This window comes from Zonotrichia albicollis, chromosome 7, assembly GCF_047830755.1.
Source record: "Zonotrichia albicollis isolate bZonAlb1 chromosome 7, bZonAlb1.hap1, whole genome shotgun sequence".
In the NCBI taxonomy this organism is placed as follows: Eukaryota; Metazoa; Chordata; class Aves; order Passeriformes; family Passerellidae; genus Zonotrichia; species Zonotrichia albicollis.
In genome coordinates, this window is record NC_133825.1 from 30018646 (window position 1) to 30042099 (window position 23454).

General features: G+C 42.6%; 1 protein-coding gene across 2 annotated transcripts; it reads left to right on the forward strand.

Moving 5' to 3' along the window:
- On the forward strand, positions 1–23452 carry AP3M1 (adaptor related protein complex 3 subunit mu 1). 2 transcript variants are annotated; one of them, XM_005481468.4, is made up of 9 exons: positions 1–135; positions 8851–9126; positions 10138–10309; positions 12551–12688; positions 14553–14638; positions 14992–15125; positions 15807–16014; positions 17172–17316; positions 18604–23452. In XM_005481468.4, exons 2-9 carry the CDS (start codon positions 8854–8856, stop codon positions 18702–18704), a joined length of 1257 nt encoding a protein of 418 aa, XP_005481525.1. In that variant the 5' UTR covers positions 1–135; positions 8851–8853; the 3' UTR covers positions 18705–23452. The 2 variants fall into 2 exon arrangements, with proteins under 2 accessions (XP_005481525.1, XP_005481524.1); XM_005481467.4 differs by lacking the exon at positions 1–135 and adding an exon at positions 268–402.
- The last annotated feature ends 2 nt before the right edge of the window (positions 23453–23454 follow it).

Here is a 23454-nt window from a genome sequence, read left to right on the forward strand (position 1 = left end):
CGCCGGCCCCGCCACCGGGGGGCGGGGGCGCCGGGACGAACGTACGGCCGCGCCGGGCGCCTGAAGGGGCGGGGAGCGGACCCCGCGCCGCCCGCCGTCCCTGCCCAGCCGCGCGCTGCCGCGGCGCCGGCCCGGGTGGGTTTAGCGCCCGGGGGCCGCTCCCGTCTCCTGCCGGCCGCTGAGGCCGAGCGGTGCTGACCGGCGGTGAAGGGCGGCCGTGGCAGCGGGGCCGGCGGGCCCGGGGAGGGAGGGGGCCGCGCTCGGGCGCTCGGCGCAGGCAGCGCCCCGCGCCGCCCGCGCCTCCGCCGGGGGGCGGCCCCGCGCCGCCGCTGCCGGGCCTCGCCGCCATCTTGGCCGCTGTCCCGGGAGCGGGCCGGGCCGGGCCGTGCCGGGCCGGGGGAGGTACGTGGGGCGCGGGGGGCCCGGGCCGTGAGGGAGTGGGGCGGCGCTGCCCTTGCTCGAGGGGACGGGATCCCTGCCGGGCGGGAGCCGCCCGTGCCCGGTCCCGGCCGCGCTGGTTGGCCGGAGTCGGGCAGGGGCGACGTTCCCGGCAGTGGTGGCACCGGGAGGCTGCCCCGCAAATCCGAGACTTTCCGCTTTACTCGCCTCCGTTTCCGTTGTTCGATGCCTATTTAAATACAAGATCATTGTCGTGTTTGAATACCACTCCCCCGTTCCCGTTGTTCTGGGCTCTGGCGGAGGAGCGGAACCGCCCGCAGGGTCGGGTCCGAACCCGGTAGCGGCGGATCTGCCCCCTCACGCTCCGAGATGAGGCTCAGGGTGAGGGATCGGGCCCCGGGCTGCCGAGCAGCGCAGGGTGAGGGATCGGGCCCCGGGCTGCCGGGCAGCGCAGGGTGAGGGATCGGGCCCCGGGCTGCCGGGCAGCGCAGGGTGAGGGATCGGGCACCGGGCTGCCGGCAGTGCAGGCCTGCGCAGGGGCGATGTGGCAGCCGCCGTTCGCTCGCAGTACAGCCCGCAGCAAGGCCAGGCCGGGAGGGGCAGAGCGGCCGGGGGAGCGGTGCCGGCTCACCTGGGTCCATCTTAAGCAGCCCTGCTCAGCCACGGTGTTTCTACTCCGGCTGTCCTTGCTTAATTAGCAAGGGCCCCTGTGAGTGCGGATCTCCATAATATGCGCTGGGAATAAACCCATTATCGCCCACCTCTATGCGCTGCACATTGCTCCTGCCCTGTTCAGTAGCCAGCGGTAACTGAGTGGAGCGTCTCTTCTTTTGTTTCAGTTCAAATCTGCTGTAAATTAGTAATGCACTTACCATCTTTTCAGTGTATGATGAGTCGTTCATACCCATGAAGTGTTAATCGAACTGGAGGAATAGTGTCACCATTCAGTGTAGCTTTTCTATAACCAACCAGGCAAAAAATCATACCTGAATGATGAAAAATTGTGTTCATAGCAGGCAGACTGAAGTATTGGAGAGGAAAAGGTATTTTACAAGAAAAGCAAAACCAACTTCAATTACTCATGTAAGGAGTAAAATGATGGAAACAATGTTTCACAAAATAACTGACTATGTCAACTATGGGAATGTTTCTGCTGTGGCAGTTTCCAGTGGGTTTGAATCATACATAGCTTCTCATTTATTTGTTAAAGAAAAAATAAAAGAAAAAAAAGAAAAGCAAATATCTGAATTATATTCCTCTGTAAAAAAATGTCTCGTGTTGCATGCTAACTCAAAAACACAAGCAAACTTGGGGTTTTTTTGGGGGGGGGAAACAAATAGATTCTTTACTGCCTGTACGCATATATCTGAAAATTCCTTGCAAATGGCAAATCAAACTTTATGAATACTCCATGCACTCCCATGATCGATTTTGCTGGATTTATTCAGAAATTTTTCTGTTGTACAAGACAGTTATGCACCAGCTAAATCCCAGTTGTTCTCTCATATACAGATTTCCTTACATGAGCAATCTTTAATAAAAACCTTGTCATGAGGATTCAGAAAAGAGAAATTGAATTCCTTGAGGTAGAGAAGTCTGAACAGTAGGAGATGAGTGGTAGTGGTATTTTACAGCTGTAATAATGGCAAGAAACCAAATTAAAATTTGTTTAAAATGTGAAGTTCCTTCCTCTTATATCCCTTTAATTTTCCCCCAAATTACAGCTCCATGTGTAACTTTTTAAAAAAAGAACACAGCGAAGATAAGTTAAATCTTTTTTATGCTTATTTAACATAATGTATGAAAGGCAGCCTTTTAACAGGAGGTGCTTAGAATAAGAGTATCCATGAGACTCATTCATACAGGATAAAAAAAATAGGGTGCTGCTTTGCTCTGTCCTCTTGGAGGAGAAGGAAGGTGCAAGTGGTTACGTGCCTTCTTTCTGCCCTCTGTGTTTGGACTGGTAGGGGCAGAGTGCACACACGTTGGGAAGGGCTGCCATGCACAGCAGAGTTCCAGTGGTGCTTGCTGGCTCTGATGGAGTGTTTCAGTATTGCATGGCTCTGGCACTGTCCTTTCTGGAGCCTTGAGTGCCTCTTCAAAGAGCCTGTGAAGGACAGCAGTACAAAGCTAGTGGCACTGTTGCTCTGGCCTGCCAGACTTACTGCAGGAGTGAACTGGGCAAGCATGGTGGAAAACATCTTCACAAAGAGCTGCTGACTTGGGGCTTTGATATCCTATGTTTGAATCCTGCTGCTTTGTCCATTCAGAGTTCTTCATGGTTTGGCTGGGATATGAGCCTTATTATCAGTGTTTTCCTGAAAATACTATGGACACTCGATATGTGAACTGATACTCACTTTATCTGTGTCCATTTGGCCCTGTCTATTCACTGTACTACTTTCAGAGGGTGAATTTCTTAAGTTGTCCCTTAGTAGTCCTAAAGCTACTGATTCACGTGTAAGTTGTATTCAAATGTTCCATCTCCATGGAAAAATGCAGTTTTAGCAAAGCATTTTTAATTGTTTTGGTGTGGGTTTTTTCCTAAGAAACTCTTGCTTTTCCAGCAAAGCTTTCTATTCTTGCAGATCCCAAAGGGACCTGCAGTTATTCAGGACCAAATATTGTTTGATTATTCAGAATTTAATATTGTTCTGTTGATAAGAGATGGAGCTCTCTTGCCAGCAGTTAGAAGATTTATACTGAAACTAAACTGAACAGAGGCACCATGCAAGTGTATTATTGGAAAGCTCATCAGACAGTAGATTAAATGCTGCACAAATCTCATGCAGGCTGTAATAACTACTGGTAAAAGCACAGAGGAAGTTGAAAATTTTGTTATGGATACCAAACACCAATTTAAGTCAACTTTAGAGTATTCTCAAAGGACCGCTTCCTCTTAAAAACAATTTCAGAAAGTTACTAACAGTGTTTGAAATGAGAGCAAAGATAAATAAATATATGCTGAACATCTGGGAAGCAAAGCATTTCGTCTTTAATAGGGATGATCTTGCTGATAAAATATGTCTGAGTACTTGTACAGACACAAGCACTTCATGGTGTTGAGTAGATATGAAGTTTTGCTTGACTAACAGAGGGTGACAACAAGCAGTTCTTAAAAAAGATTGCAAAAATGTTTTTACTTTGACGTGTAGATACCTAAGCTGTGAGCATCTTATATGTAAGAAGATTCATGACTTGAGCAGCATCATTAAAACACAAACAATAACAGGAGCATAAAAACCCCTGTGAAATTACAGAACATTCATGTTTTAGTAAACCTGAGATTTACAGATTTATCAACTTGAATCATAGCTGCTAATGATGTGTCATGTTGGTCCTGCCAATTAAACAATATTTCAGAGCTGCCACGTTGGCTGTCTTGAAAGTGTTATTCAGGTGTTTAATGGGATTTCTCTTTATTAGGTTTGCTGGTTTGAAAGCCAGTGAATGGGGTTGGGGAGGTCAGGAACACATTTGTAGCATATATTGAATTTATAGGAAAAAGCTAAAGTGCTGACTAGCTGATTGTGACAAAAATACTAGCTTCAATAGAAATAGAACTGCCTATTTTAGCTTATTTCTCCAGATTACTTTAAGCATTTGATTACTTTCTATTCACTTGTCACTAGAAGTTCATTTTCACAAATACATAACAGAGACTCATACAGTCTACCACCACTAATTCTTGCACCCTTCAGAACAGCTATGCCAAAGTCAGGGAACATTGAAACTGTGGAATACTTTCCTAGTGATGCTCCTATTTGGAGTATTTTCAGTAATTAGTACTAGCTCTAAAGGGCATTGCAGAGGTCAGTGATAAATTCCTCACTTTGTGGTTTCAGAGCTTTGTATGTAACTCAGCTCAGTGTTATGAAAAAGCAGCTGTTGACAGTGTTTCTGCATTAATTACACTTTAGAGTACTTAATTGCAGCTAAGGACAAGCATGTGCAATCAGTCTTTTTTTCCCATGCTCACAGCCTCTCTCTTGCCAGTGAGCTCCACTTTTGTCTTGTGAGCCTGCTGTGCCTTTAGTCCAGATGTTTCCGTGCCAAGAATTTGAAATCAGTAACATTGCAAATCCAGATTTAGTCAAAAGAAAAGTTAGAGATGTGGAAAGAGCTCATTGTAGGCATCTTAGTTAAAATATCTTTTTCTTCTATGTGGACTTCACATTCTGGTAGGATGGAAATGACTGAGATGAATCGTGTGGAGTTTTGCATGCTAGATGAGGGAAGGGAAGTTTGTGAGAAGAAACTGCAAAACTGCAGGGGGCTGTTGGTTTTTGCAGAGCCTGTAAGGTGCCTTGCAGTCAGGCAGTATCATAAAAGGCTGCCAGTCTACTGAAAATGAGCTTGAACAGTTTGCTTTGGCCTGGATGCAAATAATGATCCATGTACACCTTCAGTCTGCTCTGGGGTAGGCCTAGAAGCAGAGAGATGGGAGGCATGTCCTATAGAATAGTCCTGGAAACACCTTCAGTGCCTTACATAGAGTGGTTTTATGCTGACATCTCGAAGTGGTGTCTGTGTACACTACTACATGGAGAAGAATCTCATGATTCCTGAATTCTGGTCATGTACTTTTGCTACTGTTTTTTTTAAAACTTAGGAACTTTGTTTCAAGACCTTTACCCTCAAAGTGCTGCAGCTCTTAACACACTTTGCTGTTGACCTACTGCTGTGAGGAATTGTAATGTTACTGGATTGATTTCTTATGCTTAGCATTTGTCAATCTTTTTTGCTTTTCAAGTCATGAGACAAAAAAGTCAGGTACTGCAAAATTAGTTGAGGGATCTCTACATGTCTGAAATGAAATCTGGCACTCAAAAATAGAGTAACAGGGAAAAATCCTCAGTACTTGGAGCAATATAAGTAATTTTTGTTAAATAATAGTTTATATATCTTGTATTGATATTTTTGTAGTGTTACCAGTTTTAAGATATTCAACATGAAATCTATCTTTAATCAGCTGGTGCCAATTGTTTGACAGTGTATGGGATAAATCAAATTACTGAGCATTGTGTATAATAGAATGGTGTCCCCATTGCTCTAGGAGTGTCTTTATTCTAGTCAGCTCTGGGAAGTGTATCAGCTGAGCTGCCCCTTGGCTGACAGGGCAGGGCTTGTGCCTCTGGAGCTGCCTGCTCTGCTCTTAGGCTGCAAGGAGACAGCTTCAGTTTTCCTGAGCACTTCACGTTAGCAGCAAATTAGCATACTGCTAAAACTTGTGAAGGAAGAAAGGAGTATGTGAGAGGTTTGAAGGGAAGTCTTACTGTAGAAGCAGAATATGTATCGTGGCAAGTTCTGTAATCCTGATCTTCCTACTTAGAAGATAGGTTAGGCAGCCAGGGGGATTTTACTGCTCATATTCCATAGGTACTACAAAGCTGTCACGTGCCAAGCATGGCCCCCTGGATCTGTTTGCTGCTCGGTTTCACCACGAGGCCACACAAACACTCCTGTGAGCACAGCTGGTACCCAGGCAGCTTGGGCAGATGAGTAAAGGGCAGTGGCCAAGTGCTACCTCCCCTTCTGGCTACCCACACCCTCCCATGACTGCACATCAAGTCATGGTCTGATGTCCTCAGTGGAACTTGGGGCAAAAGAAGGGGCCCTGCTATGGCAGTCATTTGGTGCTTGCTGTGATTGTGTGGTCTGCTGCACACTGTGCTGGTTAAAGGTATATTGAGACAAATGCAGGCATTTCTGATCAGTAGATGAATAGAATCTGGATGAATGTTAACAGAAGCGCTACAAACTCTGTCACACGTGTCTGATACTCTTTGTCAGTGAATCATTGGAAGCTGCTGTCCAACATAGCTCCTCCAGAGCAGGCTGTGGATCAGCTCCTCTGCAAGTGGAGTCTTACCAGTGCTGCTTTGTGTGCATTTAATAGGAAATGTGTCTGATACTTGTTAACAGATAAGCTATTGAATCGATTTTAAAATGTACAGAGATCTATTCTAAGCTTTACAGCTGAGCACCTTCGTATGTGTGGGCAGCCGTGGTGTCGAACAATACTGACATTCAGTGGTTGATTATACTTGCCACCCTTGTGTGATTGTCAAGGAGATTTTGGAAGGCTTTAATGTTCAATGCTGGCTAAATTCAGAACATGTTTACTGGAGCTGGATTAAAGCAATTGTGTCAAGGCTCCTTTATAAAAATCCTCTGCTCACAGTATTAAAATTTTCTGGTTTTATTAACAAACTAAATTAGAGATTAATTTGGTCCAGGACAGAGATAGAAACATGCAATAACACTTTGTAGCTTTGTTTCCTTTCCCACTTTTAAGCAAATTTGCAATCACAGTTTCTAAAATAACTTCCCTTTACATTCCCTATTGGCTTAGATGAATATTTTTGTCCACCTTTTGGCTATTGGGGTTTTCTTGTCAGCTACCAAAGACAGCATGCTCTTGGCAGGAGGTATCTGAGACCTGGCATGGCCCCAGTGAAGATGAGCACGTTGCTGTCATGGTTTGAAGGAGCAGCTGGAGTTTAGAATTTGAAAAGCTGGATCTTGGCTCTCTTCCCACATCTGCTGACTTAGGTGGGGGAAATACCATGCTGACAACCTTCCTGAGCTGTCCTTTTTCACTGTCTTTGGTGAGCTTTGGAAGACATACTTTTGTTTTGTGAAAATCTGGAGGGCCAGACCATTTTTCATTGTTACAAATGTATTAGTAGATGAGTACTACTCTGGGGAGTTCAGATTCAGACATGGCAACATGAGCTCACTCTGGGTGGATCTAAGTGCTTATTCCAGTATTTTGGAATGAGATTTAGTCATACAGTGTTTATACTCTTAAAATCTCTGTGGGACTGGGCCATGTGCATCTAGATGCTTCCATGCTATTTTTAGTATGCCAGAGTTAACAGACGAGGAGCGAATTTTATCTGTGTTTTAGGACAATATCCTGGGCAAACATAGTAAAATTAATGACAGCTATGATGGGATTTTGGTAGGTGTGTTTGGCTTCTCTTGGACATGCAGAGATCATGGTGGTCTTCCTGTTTCAAGGTGCAGACACCCAGTAATTGTCTGATCTCTTTCCAGTCATGTTTGAATCCCTCCAAAGGCTAACTTTCAATTCTGGATCTCCACTGCTGTCCTCTGCCCATTTCCACCACATGCCCTGTGCCAGCTCTAGCACTCCCTGGCAATGAAATAACTTGCATTAGGAAGCTGGTCTGACCTGCAGCTCCTTTTGCTGGGTCAATTTCTGGCTGGACTATTTTCTTAATGTAAATAATTGCAGAGCCATAGACCTACTCAAATCAATACCTGAGAGGCAGAAGGGAAGAACAGCCAGTGCCAGGGGCAGCTTCTTCAACTGCAGATGAATTTATGCTTGACATTGAATACCAGGTTAACTTCACCTTCAGAAGCTGCTGTTGGGGTTACAGTTTGGTTTGTTTTCTAAGCCCAAGTTTTAACTTATTTTTTAAGAGGATCATTATATGCAGGTTAGCCAAAGCACTCTATCCGTGTCGTGTAAAGGCTGAAGAGATAAATGGGAGTTTGCCAGCATTTGTCTCCTCTCTGGGTTTGTAGATCTAGAGATAATAGTCTATTCATTTTATCAACTACTTAGTTCACTTACTATCACACTGAAAGTTGAGAAGTAGGCTTGGAATTATTTTTTTAATAGGCACATAAGCTTCTTGTCCCATGAGTAAAATGAAGGATCAGTGGCTGAGGCATGTTATTTGTAAATGTTTAAAGAGATAAGAAAAAAGTTACATTCCTTACCTGCAGTTCATACTCCCCTCTTGCGTAAGTGAGTTTTTAAGTGAAAATCATTTTATGTAAACATATTTCATGCCTGCCAAGCACATTTGAGGCAATTTTATCCATTAAATCAGATTTAAATGGCTAGTTTTGTGTACTTTTAACGAATTCCAACCCTTTACCCAAGTGCAGCCTGGCATAGATCATAAGACTAATCTGCCAGCAAGTAAAAAGCACTTTTCTAGTTCAACAGCTGAAAGCTGACAAGCTAAAGGGCTGTATCTTTAAGACAGAGCAATTCTAAGTTAAGTGGGCAACTGCCAGGCCAGCTGCCATAGGAAACTTCTGTTCAAGTAACTCTTTCATGTCGGCAAACACGTTTGAGTGAGTGCCAACTCATGGGAGTCAGCTTTTCTTAAATAAATAAATTGCAGATACCAGATAGGGATGAAAGTGGAGAATGAGGGTGCTTTCTTCATGCTTGCATTATGATATACATTAACAACTTAATCCAGTGGCAAATATTTTTTGTGGAATGTTCTTGTAAATAAAGAAAATGGAATTCAAAGAACAGCAACAAAGTAGATATTTTTCCTAAATTCACAGTTCATGTTAATAAAGAATAACCATCATAAGAAAGGGAATCTGGGATATAAAATGTCAATCCACATATCCTTTTGTTTATTTTAACTTCTTCTAATGTGTTTCCAACAGAAAATGATCCACAGCCTGTTTCTTATAAACTGTTCTGGTGATATCTTCCTGGAGAAGCACTGGAAGAGCGTTGTGAGCCAGTCTGTCTGCGATTATTTCTTCGAAGCTCAGGAGAAAGCAATCGATGTTGAGAATGTGCCTCCTGTCATCTCAACTCCACATCACTACCTCATCAGCATCTATCGGGATAAAATCTTCTTTGTGTCTGTCATACAGACAGAAGTGCCACCACTCTTTGTAATTGAATTTCTGCACCGAGTAGCAGATACTTTCCAGGTCTGTCACCATTCCATGATTTTAAAATTCATTGTCTGAAGGAGGCCAAAGAGGGACTCTTCATCAGTAACTATAGTGATAGGACAAGGAGAAATGAGTACAAACTGAAAGAAGGGAAATTTAAGCTAGATATTAGGAAAAAATTCTGTTCTGTGAGGGTAGTAAAATGGTGAATGGAACAGGTTGCCCAGAGAGGTTGTGGATACCCCAACTGTGGCAGTGGTCAGGGCCAGATTGAATGGGGCTTTGAGCTACCTGATCTAGTGGGAGGTGTCCATGCCATGGCAGGGGGGTTGGGATCACCCCTTAACATTCTGTGAGTCTATTATTCTAAAATGATTTCAAGGGCTTTTTTTTTTTTTTTGCATAAACTTCTTTTAGAGAAAGGTAATAAACCCTTCTGTGAGTGACTTTTCTGTCTGCAATTTTTAAGCGCAGGTTTATAGAGTACAAAGGACAAAAGAGGTTTGTTTTGTGCACTCACCAGCACCAGAACCAAATCTGACTTTAAAAATGCTGGGTTTTTTTTCTGTAAGCTTTTGTACTGTTAATGTTATGCAGATGGGAAGAAGGAGCATGTAATAGGGCAGCATGCACTCTGTAGTGAGGAAAGGGCTGCAGAGAAACAACTTCTCAACCGATTTCACAGATACTTTATATAAAGGAAATGCGGTGAAGATTGAGCCTTGCCAAATGATAGTATCTTTATTTTACAAGAGTCTTGGAACAGAAGATGTGTTAATGTTCACAACTAGAAAGACCTTTGTAACATAAACAGTAGCACATCACATTACATTATTTCAATGTTCACACTTGTATTTATTTTCAGCTAGGTGATAAATATAACATGAACAATATGATGCTATCAGACTATGTAATAGTCAGTTTAGGCACTAAAATGCCTTCATATATTGGAGGGTTTCTGTAAGAAAAATCTGAACAAACTTCCTTTTGCAAAGTATTTTAGCAGGAATAAAAATCCTCTCTTTTGTAATCTCTGAATTTGTTTAGGATTACTTCGGCGAATGTTCTGAGACGGCAATTAAGGACAATGTAGTAATTGTGTATGAACTTCTAGAAGAAATGCTAGACAATGGCTTTCCACTGGCAACAGAATCTAACATACTGAAGGAGCTGATTAAGCCTCCCACAATTTTGCGCTCTGTTGTCAACTCCATCACAGGTATGAAAATATGTCGTTTCAGCAATGAGGCTGTTTTTAAAAAAGGCCCATCATTTCTAAATTTCTAAAATTAGCTAAAAAATAATATATTGGTCAGAATCTGTAAGGTGAGGGCACTGTCCTGCCACTTCTCATCAATAGGAATTGAATGAAAACAAGTCCCTCCTTGTTTGCAGTTTGTGCCTGGCCCCTTTGCTGTCCTCGGAGGCACTGCCTGGTTCAGCCACAGCTGCTGAAGTCCCTCAGGAACAGCAGCTCAGGACACAGTCAGGACATACTGGAGACAGGTGCTCTGGGATTGGTACAGAGCTCACCCCAAGCCTTGAATAACTGAGGGGCACTGGAGAAGGTTAAGCATTTTGTAAGAAATCCATATAGAAAGGTATATAATAGGTATGTAATAAATCCTTGATGGGTGGGAGCAGATAGCATGAAGGGAAGCAAACAGCCTGTCCTCATCTTCCACCCTGCCCCCTGCACTGAGCAGCACATGGATTCATATGGATTTGATTCACAACTGATTTCAGGCTGTTGTAAATGGGTCTGTCTTGCAGTGATGCAGCCAAATGTCTGTCAGCTGAGCTGGTGGAATCTGCTTGTCTGGCAAGCGGGTGCAAGGGAGGTGAGCCATGAGTGTCACGTGGGCAGAGAGACACGAGATGGTCACTGGTACATTGTGTTAGAGAAGGGACTAGTGGGGCTGCAGGGCCACACACCTAATGCTCAGAGGAGCTGCTCTTTAGGGTAGTAGGTATGGTTTAGTCTTTGAGTATAAATCTCATCAATTTTCATTTCTGTTATTTGGAGTTTAGCTAGGTTTTTTACATGTGGATTGGAATACTAGTGTTTCCACTTAATGAAAATAAGTGTTTTATCTAAAACCTTATTAAAATTCCCTAGGAGCCTGAAGTGCCTGCCCAAGGCAGCCTGCATCTTGTCACTGTCAACAGCTCAGCGCTGAGCAGGTGGAAACAGCAGCCTGAGAGGTCTCCTGTCTATTGGCAGCACTGCTGCACCCTGCAAGGCTGCTGTGGGACAGACACAGCAACTGCTCCTCTTCAGAGATGCAGTGGGAGTGAAGAAATGGGTTGCAACTCCACCCCCCTGAGTTATAGCACATACAGGGGTGGACTTTAGGAAGGGTTTTTTTTGACTAACTACTTCTACTAGCTCAAAGGAATGAAAACTTCTGTTTTCTGCCTGCCAGGCTAGGGCCTGCCCAAGCAGGTTTTGTGGAAATGATACCTGCTGGCCACTAGCCTCTCAGTGAAGCTGTTTCACGTGGCAGGACACACTGCCATGTTCATTGTGCTAAAGGGCACAAGTCAGCATGAGCTGTGGCCCTATCCCAAGACCTACTTCTAGCAGAGGGAGTTGTTTACACTGTGCTGGGATTCTGGCATCAGTCACCTAAGCCCCAGAAGTGATAAGATTTTTTTCTTTTTCTTTTAAAAGTATCATCAATTTACTTTATAACTCAGGAAGCCTTCTACTCATGCTGGGTGGTATGGAGAACCAGGAGGCAAGGATGAGAGCAAGGCAGGCAGGGACAGTGGTATCATTGGTCGGGAGCCCAGAAGTTGAGGCAACAGGTCAAGGGCTGGATCAGATGATTAACAGGTCATCTACAGCCCAGTGACTGCCAGTAACATCCATCAGAACGGGACAGGTCAAGCCAGAAAGTCCAGTCTGGGCCAGGGTCTGGATCGATTTGACACATGGTCAGGTATAGACACAGCTGTCATGTTGATGCAGGGCAGCTCAGATGGTACCAAGGGTGAGACCCTCAGCCTAACACCAACTCCAAGCAAAGATTGTAGGAGCCCTCCCTAAGGCTTCTTATACATCTTTCTTGCCAATGACCCTTACCTGTTAATGAGCCTTGAAGTCATCCAGCTGAAACTCTTAGGAGAAGGGGGAAGCAGGCTTAAGGCCCTCACAGGGAGCTGTCTTGTCTTGAATTAGTGATGAAATCCTCCAGAAGATCTAACCCCACATCTATTCCCACTCAAACCTCCTGCTGACTTGAGTATTGTATTTTGCTGTGCAAGATGTAGTCTGAAAGCTGTTAAGTTGGACACATGGCTCCAGTGCCTTCGTGTCACCTCACAAATAACACTGAAGGGTCCAGGCTGCAGCCAACAGTACCTGGGGCAAGGCTTGCCCTGATTTTTGATTTTGGCAGCTGAAACATTCATTTTGTAATTAATTACTGATTTTAAGTTCCTTTTCATTTTTAAGGCAGTAGTAATGTGGGAGACACACTTCCCACTGGACAGTTATCCAACATTCCCTGGCGCAGAGCAGGAGTAAAATACACAAACAACGAGGCCTATTTTGATGTCATTGAAGAAATTGATGCAATTATAGACAAATCAGGTAAGATGCCTTGCAAACTGAAATTTGTCTCTCAAGTGTGTTTACATGTAGCTAATGATGTTTTAGAGAGAATACAGTCCAACATGAGCTTAGGTGTATTACTTCAGTTCATCTTAAAACAGCATCATTCTCTGGGTTGCTTCGAGAACATCCACAAGAAGTCTGTTTTCTGTTTGTAAATTGATTATCTCATAACAAATATAAATGGGGAAAAAAGTAGTTGAAATGTGATGAGAAAATTATCTCCCATTGTTCCTGCCAACAATGTACTGTAGTCCTTGAAGGCCCTAGAGTAAGCAAGACGAAATCCTTTATTAGCTTTCTTCTGATAGCAAGCTAAACTTGGTGCAAAATAGTTGGACAGTGTTGTTTTCCTTATATTTAAGGAGCCAGATATTATGAAGAATAATAATACTCCTTTCTTTTCTGTGAATGAAACTTATCATTTTCAAATACAAAAGTCTTTATTCTGAGATTTAACTTTGAGGAGGAACCTGATAACTTGTATGCCAAGAGAAAGAAAAAAATAATGCCAAAACAAAACTGCAGAGCTGTGGGCAGGAACCTGCTGTTTTGTTCAGTATTGGGGCCAGCAGTTAGCAAGGGCAAAGACTGCAGGACACCCTTTTGTGGTGGTATGGGGCAGGGAGCAAACCTCTGATTATTCATTCAGTGCTGCTGTTGTAGCAGTGTCAGTGTTGGCTTGATTCTGTACACCACTTCAGCAAATGCTTTGGCCACTGTTGAAGTGGAGAGTTATAAAAAGCCATTGTGCAGCTCTTACTCTCCCCACCTTGAAGCTAAAAGAAGGTGGCTCTTACAGGGCTCTTATAGAACATGCTGATGACTGTTGCTGTCCTGGCTCCGTAGGATTCCCAGGAGTAGTGTGAGTGCTCAGTCTGAGAAGGTACAATCAAGGACATGGTGAATTTCTGTGTGTGTTTCAGGCCAAATCAGTGTGTACTGAGTATTCCATTTCCTACTGAGGATCTGCTGCAGTAGCCATAGCTACTCTTTTCAGCTCTGATCCCTTGGGGAGCAGCAATGCAAGAACCCCTCTTTATAGCCTTCACCAAGACTAAGGCAGATAAGGTTGCTCCCCTAGAATAGGGAGGTTATCTTGTTTCATAGGGATATGGTCGACTGCTTTAACCTGAAACAGGATCACTTCTTTTCAAAGTATAAAGCCACCATTTCTCCTTTCCCTTGCCTAGATAAGCCAGTTTCTACGTATCTTCTAAAATTACCTTTGCATGTGGAGTTAATTAATTAGTCCAGGGTCCTGCTTATACCTTTTCATACTTACAAGATATTTCAGGAAATGAGCATTTCCTGGGTAAAATGCTTGGTACTCTTGCTTTGGGTTTTTTTGCTGTAGATTTATTTAACACCAAGATGAATATTTACTTTCATTGTTAAACATCCTTTACTTGTGAAAGCCAAAGTTAGCACCAACTTACTGCATTTTGACATTAACTCTTTCGATATGCTTCAACTTCCCTGCACCACCACACCACTTGCTAGTTTTCTGGAGACCAGGGACAGGGATGAAAGAAAAGATTCAGAGCTGGTGTGTTATGAAACTCTTATTTGCTTATTGCTGGCAACCAGTTCAAGCACATCAAGTACAAGTCCTGTGTAACAGCTGGCACGAGTATCATGAACCAGTTTGGAACAGGCTGTTTGCTCTGGCTCATGTATTTTAGCAAGCTGCCCAGGACACAGGTAACTGGAATGACCTTTCCTAGCTGGGCTTGGCATGTTGTTGAGTGTTGTGCAAATGTCATCTGTGCCCTCTAGCTGCACTTCACCACATCTGTTAGGCCTTTCATAATTATGTTAAGTGTCTTGTTTTTCTCTGCAGGTTCCACAGTCTTTGCAGAAATCCAAGGCGTTATTGATTCGTGTATTAAGCTCTCAGGAATGCCAGATCTTTCTCTGTCTTTCATGGTAAATTCAGCCTATATTTGGGAATCTTAATTGCTCAGGATTTATTTTTCTTAGTGATCAGAGTTAAACAACTTTAAGATCAGTATCACTATTTCATGTGTTGCACATAAGAAGTAACAAGTTATATTGTAGAAGCTGCATTGTTCAGTAGTTGGAAAGGCTTTTGTGTGTACATGAAAATACCCTCCCAGGAGCTGCTGTGCTGGGTCAGATCAGAAATCCATCTAGCTCAGTAACATGTCTCTGATCATGGCTACTCAGAGTCTAAGAAATAGGAATTGGGTAGAGTGCAGTAGCTGGCTCAAAGTGCTGGTACCTGATGAGATGGCACTCACCATTCTCACTCCTTGCAGAACCCACGGCTGCTGGATGACGTCAGCTTCCATCCGTGTATCCGCTTCAAGCGCTGGGAGTCTGAGCGGGTCCTGTCCTTCATTCCCCCCGATGGCAACTTCAGGCTCATCTCCTACCGCGTCAGCTCCCAGAAGTGCGTTTCCATCCGGGCACTCTGCCCCTCCAGCTGCACACACTGCTGCTTTCCACCTGAGGAATGGCACATTCCTCCTTGTGAAGGGGGAATTTGCACTCTTCTGAAATGTGTGTGCTCAGCTTTTGTCTCAGCTGTTGCTCTGTCCCTACTAAAAGAAGAAAACCATTTTTCAGTGACCTGCAGATACTCAGCAATAATTTTTTATCACACATGCTATTCTGTCCTAGTAACTGTTGTTGGTGCTAGATGCTTTGTGAGAAAGTCTCTGTGTACATGGAGGACTCTGAGCTTCATGAAGAGTGTAAAGCAAAAAAGTCCAAACTGCAGATTTTGCAAACTAAAGCCTGATTTGACTAATGGCTCTTTTGAGATTTGGCTCAGTGAGATTACTTAAAAAAAAAGAAAACAAAACAGCAACCAGATGAAGAGAGAATAGGACAAGGTATTTGGACGAAAATAAAAAAAAAATTCTTTATTTTTATCTTGATTTTCTGCTGATAAAATCATTTCAGCAATGATGCTGAAGAGCAGAGTATCACTTCATTTATCACTTATGAAACAAACCAGTTCTAACTTGAGCACCTACCAGAAACACAAGATCCATTTATGAGAAAGCGCTTTGTTTTCTCGGGCAGAGAAGTAGCCAGGATGCATTCAACTACTGTCTTCTCTTTTCAGCTTGGTGGCAATTCCTGTATATGTGAAGCACATGATCAGTTTTAAGGAAAATACTTCTTCAGGAAGATTTGATGTTACCATTGGACCAAAACAGAATATGGGGAAAACAGTAGAAGGAGTAGTCATGACAGTTCACATGCCAAAGGCCGTACTTAACATGAACCTCACTGCTACGCAAGGCAGCTATACATTTGACCCAGTTACTAAAGTAAGTAATGAAATTTTATTTATTTAAATATTGAAGATGGCATTACTAAAGTCACCCATATTGCAGAATACTGGAGCAGTGTTCCACACTTGGCAGAGAACTCTGTTCAGCATATGTTTATGAATTAAAAAATTACCTTTAAAATTTTCTTTTTCAAACTTAGATACACACCAGCTCTGATTTCTGACTTTGATAGCATCCTTTTCCTTCCCTTCCCTCTCTTTTCACCCTGCTCTTTCACCCACTAATATCTTTCCTTAGTGGATGCAGCCGTATTTTGCCAATAGTTTCAGCCATGATAAATTTTGCATATATGTTGTGGAAAAATATTTTTCTAAAGAAAATGCACTAGACTTGAAAATGGGCAGACAGAAAAACTGGGAGCAGGAGATGAGAAAAAATTTCTTCCACAAGATCTGCCTAAGGACACACAGGAAAATAAAGTGTCTGAAAAAACATATCTTGGGCTCCTGATTCCTTGCCTCTGAGTTGGGGTTTGAGATCTAAATTTCATAAAGCTCCTGAAGCCTTTCAGTACCCAGGAGCCATTTTACTGAAAAGCAGTTTGAGCCAAACCATTCTGCTGGCTCCAATACCCTGCTCTGAGCTTTCTGCTGCCCTTGGAATATCTCAGTCAGCAATTCATTGAAATTGTTAAGGAAAGGTCTCCAAGTAGCATTTTGTTTCAAAAATAATAGACCTTGATCTTTTTAAAAGAGAAGCACCAACAAAAAAAAAACTCTCTGCAGCAATAAATTTTACTGTGTTTTTATCAAGAGTTGGGATAACTAGGTGAATTGAAACTGCAAACATTTTTCCAGTGCCTTGCTCCTACCCTCCTCATTCTTGTGTTTAAGTTTCTATGGTCTCTGTGCTGGTTACTGTCTTGGTTTCACAGATCCAGCTGACCCAAACAGACATCAGGGTCAATTATCCTTAGCAAAGGGAACAAGATGTTCTCAGTGCACAGACCCACACTGACAGGGTGAGAAAAAAACCCCCGTATCTGCAGGAGCCCTCTCCCAGCCAGTGAGGAATTCTTGGGGTTCCCAGGCTACTGTTGGTACCCAGCCTGCAAACTAAAAGCTGGACATGAACTTGACCTCATAGGTTGTTTCCTAGAATGCTACTACTAATTTTCTCTCCTTCCTGACAAGGTGCTAACTTGGGATGTGGGCAAAATTACCCCTCAAAAGCTACCAAACCTGAAGGGCATAGTGAACCTGCAGTCTGGAGCCCCCAAGCCAGAGGAGAACCCAAGTTTAAACATCCAGTTTAAGATACAACAGCTTGCAATTTCAGGTGAGTGGGGGGGTATTACATGAAATTGGTGCTGGCAGAACAAGCTGGTGTAGGAAATGAAGTGGGAAGCTGTTAATCATTTAATTGGAGGTGCAGGTCTGAAGTCAGCTTGATCCAAAATGGTAAAGTCTGATTTACCAAACCTGGCGGTTTCCCTTGATGGAAGATTTATTTGCTGGAAATTGTGAATTCCCAATTGTTTTGCTCAAGAAAGACTGAGAGAAGTATACAGAAGAATGGATTTTTCTTTGTTGACTGGTACATTAAACATGCAAACATATCCTTTTAGTGAAGATTGATGCATGATGATTTAGTGTGCTGCTCCTGACAGGTTTTAGCCTTGTGCCACTAAAGCTCTTTCTAGTGGTCATAAGAATGCATTAATTTTGAAGAATGCCCTTCTTATTCTTTCCTTCTGGAGCTGGTTAGTTTTTCATCTTTGAAACAATTTGCAAGTAAAAGCAGAATGAAGTCTATAGGGTAAATGCAAAAGTAAATTTAAAGCAGACAACACCTCAGTCTGCAAACACTTAAATCATGTGAGTTGTCCCTGTGTAACGTGCTTCTCCAAGCAAGCTTTGCAGGATTAAGGCTCTAACAATGCAAGAACTCACATCCAGAGAGGCAAAGGAGGAAGATGATTGAAGGCAGTTGGTGAGAGTTGGTGGTAGTATATGTGGTACCTCTCTGGATAGGTACCAGTCAATAGGGTCTTTTTGGCCCCTATTTGGGGTAATCAACAGTTCCTGTCTAAGAACAGAACCCTGCAGTTTCCTCCTGAACTAGTTTAAATCTTACAAGATACAGCTGCTCCAGTGGCTGGACACCAAAGATAACAGACCTGTGAGAAAGCACAGAACAGCCTGAAGCTGTAGGTATTTAATAGCTATTGGCCTTCCTCATGGAATAGCAGAGGCATTGCAATTATGACTTGGAGTGAAAAGAATTCTAAAACTTGTCCTTTGCTTCATCTCCACGATGGGAAAGGAGTGCAGTGTACAGGAGCTGTGGAAGATAGACTGGTTGTTCCATAGTTCATCTCTTGGAAGGAGGATGTTGGCTTATGGAGTAGAAGAGAAACAAGGTGTTGTCCTGCCAAGACAGCTATGATTAGGTGACAAGAATGTTCTCATCTGCCACTCCAAACCAGATGAACTTGTGAAAGAAAGGAAAACGAGCTTCCTAACCAATCCTAATATGCTCTCAAGACAGCTGGCTTTCTGATCAGACTGCTGTGATTCCTAGCATTCTGCTTTTAACTTTGTACTTGTCTCTGTCTTTTTTCAGGACTGAAAGTGAATCGCCTAGACATGTATGGAGAAAAATACAAGCCTTTTAAAGGTGTCAAATACATTACAAAAGCAGGAAAATTCCAAGTCAGGACATGAGAAGATGCTAAGAGAAAATTCCCCTTAAAAAAAACTTGACTGCTTAGTGACTTATGTTGGTTAGGTGCCAATTAATAGACACTGATTAGTTTGGGATCAAAGCAATTGTGCACAGCAGCTCTTAAAATGAAAGCATAGCTTAGTTTTTCTTAATATGGCTTTAAAATAAGGTACTTTTTTTCTATTACACTTTCACTCTTTTTTTACTGAATTGTTGTGCTGGTGAATAGTTTGATATGGGCAACCCATAGAATGTTGTAAACACTACACTGCCAGTCAAATACCAAAGCCCTGAGGTCAAGCACATTCTGAAGGCCAGACAGGCCACTGGAAAGTCTTCTGGTGGCATATTTTGCTGCTGCAGGCACCTGCGAAGAAAGCTCAGTTCCACCCACAGCCAGCTGTGAGCTGGCATTCCACAAAGCAACATGTAATCCCTTCAGAAACAGAGTAGCAGTGAGAGGGGCAGGGGTCCCCCCAGGGCCTGGGACATTGCAAGTGTCACTCCAGAAAAAGCTTCTGATGAAGTAAAAAATAATTTCTGTGTTGTTTACAAGAAATCGCCTTTCTTAAGAAGCATTTGCCTTAATCAGCTTTCATTTCTGCCAGCAGCAGATGAGCTGATAAAAATAACATCCTGCATTAAATCTGGGAGGTGATTGTTGCTTCAGTAATCCACTTTCTTTCCATTCAATCCCGTCATCCCCATCATTTTTTTTAAGAATACAGTTGCAGAGAGCAAGATCTATTTTTTATGTGAAGCCTTTGCTTTGATTTAGATGTTCCACTTGTTTGAAGTGGATGCCACCAGGTCTGTGCAGCGTGTACCTTCGAGCGTAGCTTTTTAGATAGCACAGTAGAAGTGTCAAGTGTATTTAATGGTTGTGTGCTTTAATGTTCTGAAATAAAGGGAACTCCACTGCAACTACGTCTCACCTTATGAAATGTTCATGCTCTTGTCAACAATTCATGGGGCTCTTCAGCAGGAGGCATCTGATACACTATTAATCAATGACTATTTGCTACATCTTTACTGAACTTGAGCACTGTGCAGCTGCTCAGAGTTTTAAAAGGCTGTTAATAACACAATAGGGAAGGTCCCTTTCATATTCCTTATTTTTAAATGGAGGACAGGTACTTATTTATGATATTTCAAAGACTCAACAGTCAGAGCAAAGCTGACTGAACTTCCTGTTATACACCAACAAAACCATCTCTCTAAACCAACGCATACTCCAGAGTAGCTATCAGGTTCCAAACCATGCATTTGGTCAGTATTAATCAAGGATGTGATACTGGAGACCCTTTGTTTGTCTATCCTGTTTGGCTTACAAATCAATGAGTAGGTTCTGGCTTTGGTTCCAACTCTTCATCTGAAGCAAAGTCACTTAGTCAAAATTTCAAATACTGAGACAAAAATGATCAGTCTGGAAAGAGGAGGGGAAATCTATCTGAACCCTGGCAGCAAGTCAGTAAGGAAAGAAATGGGCATACAGTCTCTATCTGTAACTTCAGTAATATCATTAGGGTAAACTTGGCCATAAACAACCATTTTGAATTTCTACAATTACAGTAGATAAAACAGCACTTCGAAGAACCAGTGGCCTGTGTTTCAGCAAATGGCATCCTTCAGTTACTGTACTTGTAGAAGAAATCTTGTTTTCAGAGCTAACAGGTAACATCCCAAGCTGACATCTGAGCAGCTGGAGGTGCTCTCTGCATGAGCAGCCTGGAAATGCTGCCCCATGGCCTTTCAGAGCTGACACCTTTCCTGAGCTAGGACATACAGAAGTGTCAGAGCTCCAGTCCCAGCCCAGCGCTGCCTCCCACGTGTGACTGAAGAAGCCCTGCCCACCCCAGGACCTCGGGCACCAGGGAGGCTCCCACAGCAGGGGAAAGGCCAGCTCCTCACCACAACTGTCAGCAAGAACTGCACTCACCTTCAGGAAACCAGTCTAGGCAAGGAGATGGCTGCAGCTGTGTGAGGCCAGAACCTTTCTTGTACATGTGCTGGTGCCCTCTGCATCTCCAAACACATGAAGCCCAACTGCAGAAGGGGGCCTGTGTTCTTCTTCTGTTTGAAAAAACTAATGTACTAGCACTTCTCTGAAGAGCAGAGTTTAGGGAATCAGACAGTATTATTAGCAAGGAATTACACTGCAAAGTCCTGATCTCCCCTTCTCCTCATGTCCAGCTCTGGGAGTGCTGACAAAGGTAGTTGTCTGTCAAGGTCTCATCTCCTTTCAGATACGGAGAGAACTGTGAATAGTACAAAACTCTGGATTTTACCAATTATTACTAAATACTCTGGGACTATGAGGCAATGGTTGGTCCTACAGTACCAATAAACATTGGTTCCAACAAGTCAGAACACTGTGTGCGGGTAGAAATTTTTAGTAAGAAGAAGTGTTTATAAGATGTTCTTACAGTGATGGAGTGAAGGAAATACAACAGTGGTTCCATACTCATCACCCCTGCATTCACTTTAGCAAGTAAAACTCACATTAACAAGATGCTGGTCAGAGTAGCAGTTCTTCCCTCGACAGCACCAGGCCAGCCCCATTTTAAGTTTTCACAATACAGCAGATCACTGTAAGGTCTCAGGAAAATCTCCTGTTCTCTACCACTGAACACAGCTTCCACTAAATTCTTTAATTACTAGTTTGACAGGCACAAGAGACAAAAACCTTTGTTTAATCTTCTCCTGTTTGAGAAACTGCACTTTCTTTCTGTTCAGAACATGTAGAAACAACTGTTCTTTTGCTTTAGCTTTTTGCTGCTCTTCTTGGTACTGCTGTTATCATGAACACTCAGAAGCTGATTTTTGTACAAATGCATTTTTATTGTTTTAACAGAACCAAAGAAAGGTTGAAAACATTAGACTATACAATACATTTGGTTTATAAACAAAGTTTTATAGTGGTAAAACATTTCTAAGTGACATTCATGGTCTTGTTCAAATTTTTGCTGCACATCAGGTCTGAAGACCAATAGTGTTCAAAAATGCAGAAATTGCATAAGGTGGTCAAGTATCTCGGCTTCTATAAATAGTTCAAGAACTTAGAGCAAACATTCTGGAAGAATATCAAAGGCAACCATGATTCATAATTCTCCTGCAAACATTCCTCAAGAAACAAAAAGTGATCTTTGGCATAAACAATTATGTATTAAAGGCATTAGTAATATTGCATTAATATCCTTCAAGCAACTAAACAGTGATGCTAAAATAATAATAATCATAATTAAAAAAAAATCTCACAGAGAAGCCTGGATGACAGGAGCAGGATGAGGGGATGTGAGGAGCATTGGAAAGCAATACAGGAAGACTATTTAGAAAATCCCTTTAAAATAATCCCTACATATTCAGTGTTATGTACTATTAAATAGAAATTACTACATTAAAATTAGGCTAAAGATCTGATAAAAACCAACCAAATGCATCCAGGTTAAGGCTCTGGCACCCCTTCCTTCCTCCTTCTGTTGCAGGTAACTGCAAGAAGAGAGTACTAAGGAAAGATCCTAAGTACCAAATATTTCATGATACCCAGACACAAGGAGCAAATTCAAGAAGAACAAGCCTTCTCTTGCTGAGGTCAGTTTGAGACAGTTGTATTATCATCAGTTTAACTTCCCTTTTTAGATAACAGTGCAATGAAGGGGGTGGAGGGGAGAAGGTCCAAGCACAGAATAACTGTGGCAGGCAGGTAGAGGACCGCTGAATGTGCTGTGTCTCTTCCTTTGAGCTGTTAAGACTGAAAAGTTTTTCCCCAAGGACACTTCTATTCAAGGTGGTTTGATCGTGCAACAATTCTCAGCAAATTATGAGGGTATTATGAGGTCAGTGCTGATTTAGGCAAAAGTCTGCAAGTACTTGCAAATATAGAAACTCATTCTCAAATAAGTGTTCCTTTCCATTAAATGAACGGGTATAAATATGTGTATATATATATATATATATATGAAGGCATACTCAATTTTGGAAGGATAAAACATCATAAGTCTATTTTAGTATGGGGAGGGGTTTTGGAGGGGGTGGGGTTTGTTGTTGTCATTTTATTTGGATTTTTTTTTTAAGTATAGTAACACTTTGTTCAATTCACTTGAAAAAAGATTTTGAGACTCCAAACTCCACAAGCAGTAAAAATAATGAGGTATGTGCAGCATTAGGAACCACCATTTGCTGGTAGGCACCAGCTTACCTAAAGAGGGTTTCATGCCCCTGCAGAGCTCAGGTTTCAAGAAGCTTAGGCATTGTTAGAAAGGAGAGCAATGAGCCTAAAGGTGCTTTTAAACTGAATAGCTCTATCTTTTAATTTTCACCTTGAGCAGCTGGAATAACATTCGATGGAGGGATGAGGGAAATAAGAATAATTGCATGTGCTCATTTGGTTTTCAAAAGAAAGAGCCAGCATGTGGCATTTTCTGGTCCTGGACATGCAGCTAAGTTAACAGAACCAGGATTTTTCAGCTCAATACAGTGCTGAATTGAGCAAGGAAAGAGTTCCATGATTTAAGGTCTCCAGCCTTAAGGCTCAAGCTGTCAACAGTGTGCCACTAACAAAATCTGCAAAACCTTTCAGTACAGTACGAGAGTTCTGGAATGCCTACCTACAGGGTGACAGGAGGGGAACAGAGAGAGCTCCAGTTTCTGGTAAAGTACTGTTGCCAGGCAAGAATCAAAAGCAAAAAGCATTGCAGACATGGAGCTTTAATCCTCAGTTTACAACTGTTCTGCTGCCCCACTTCCCTC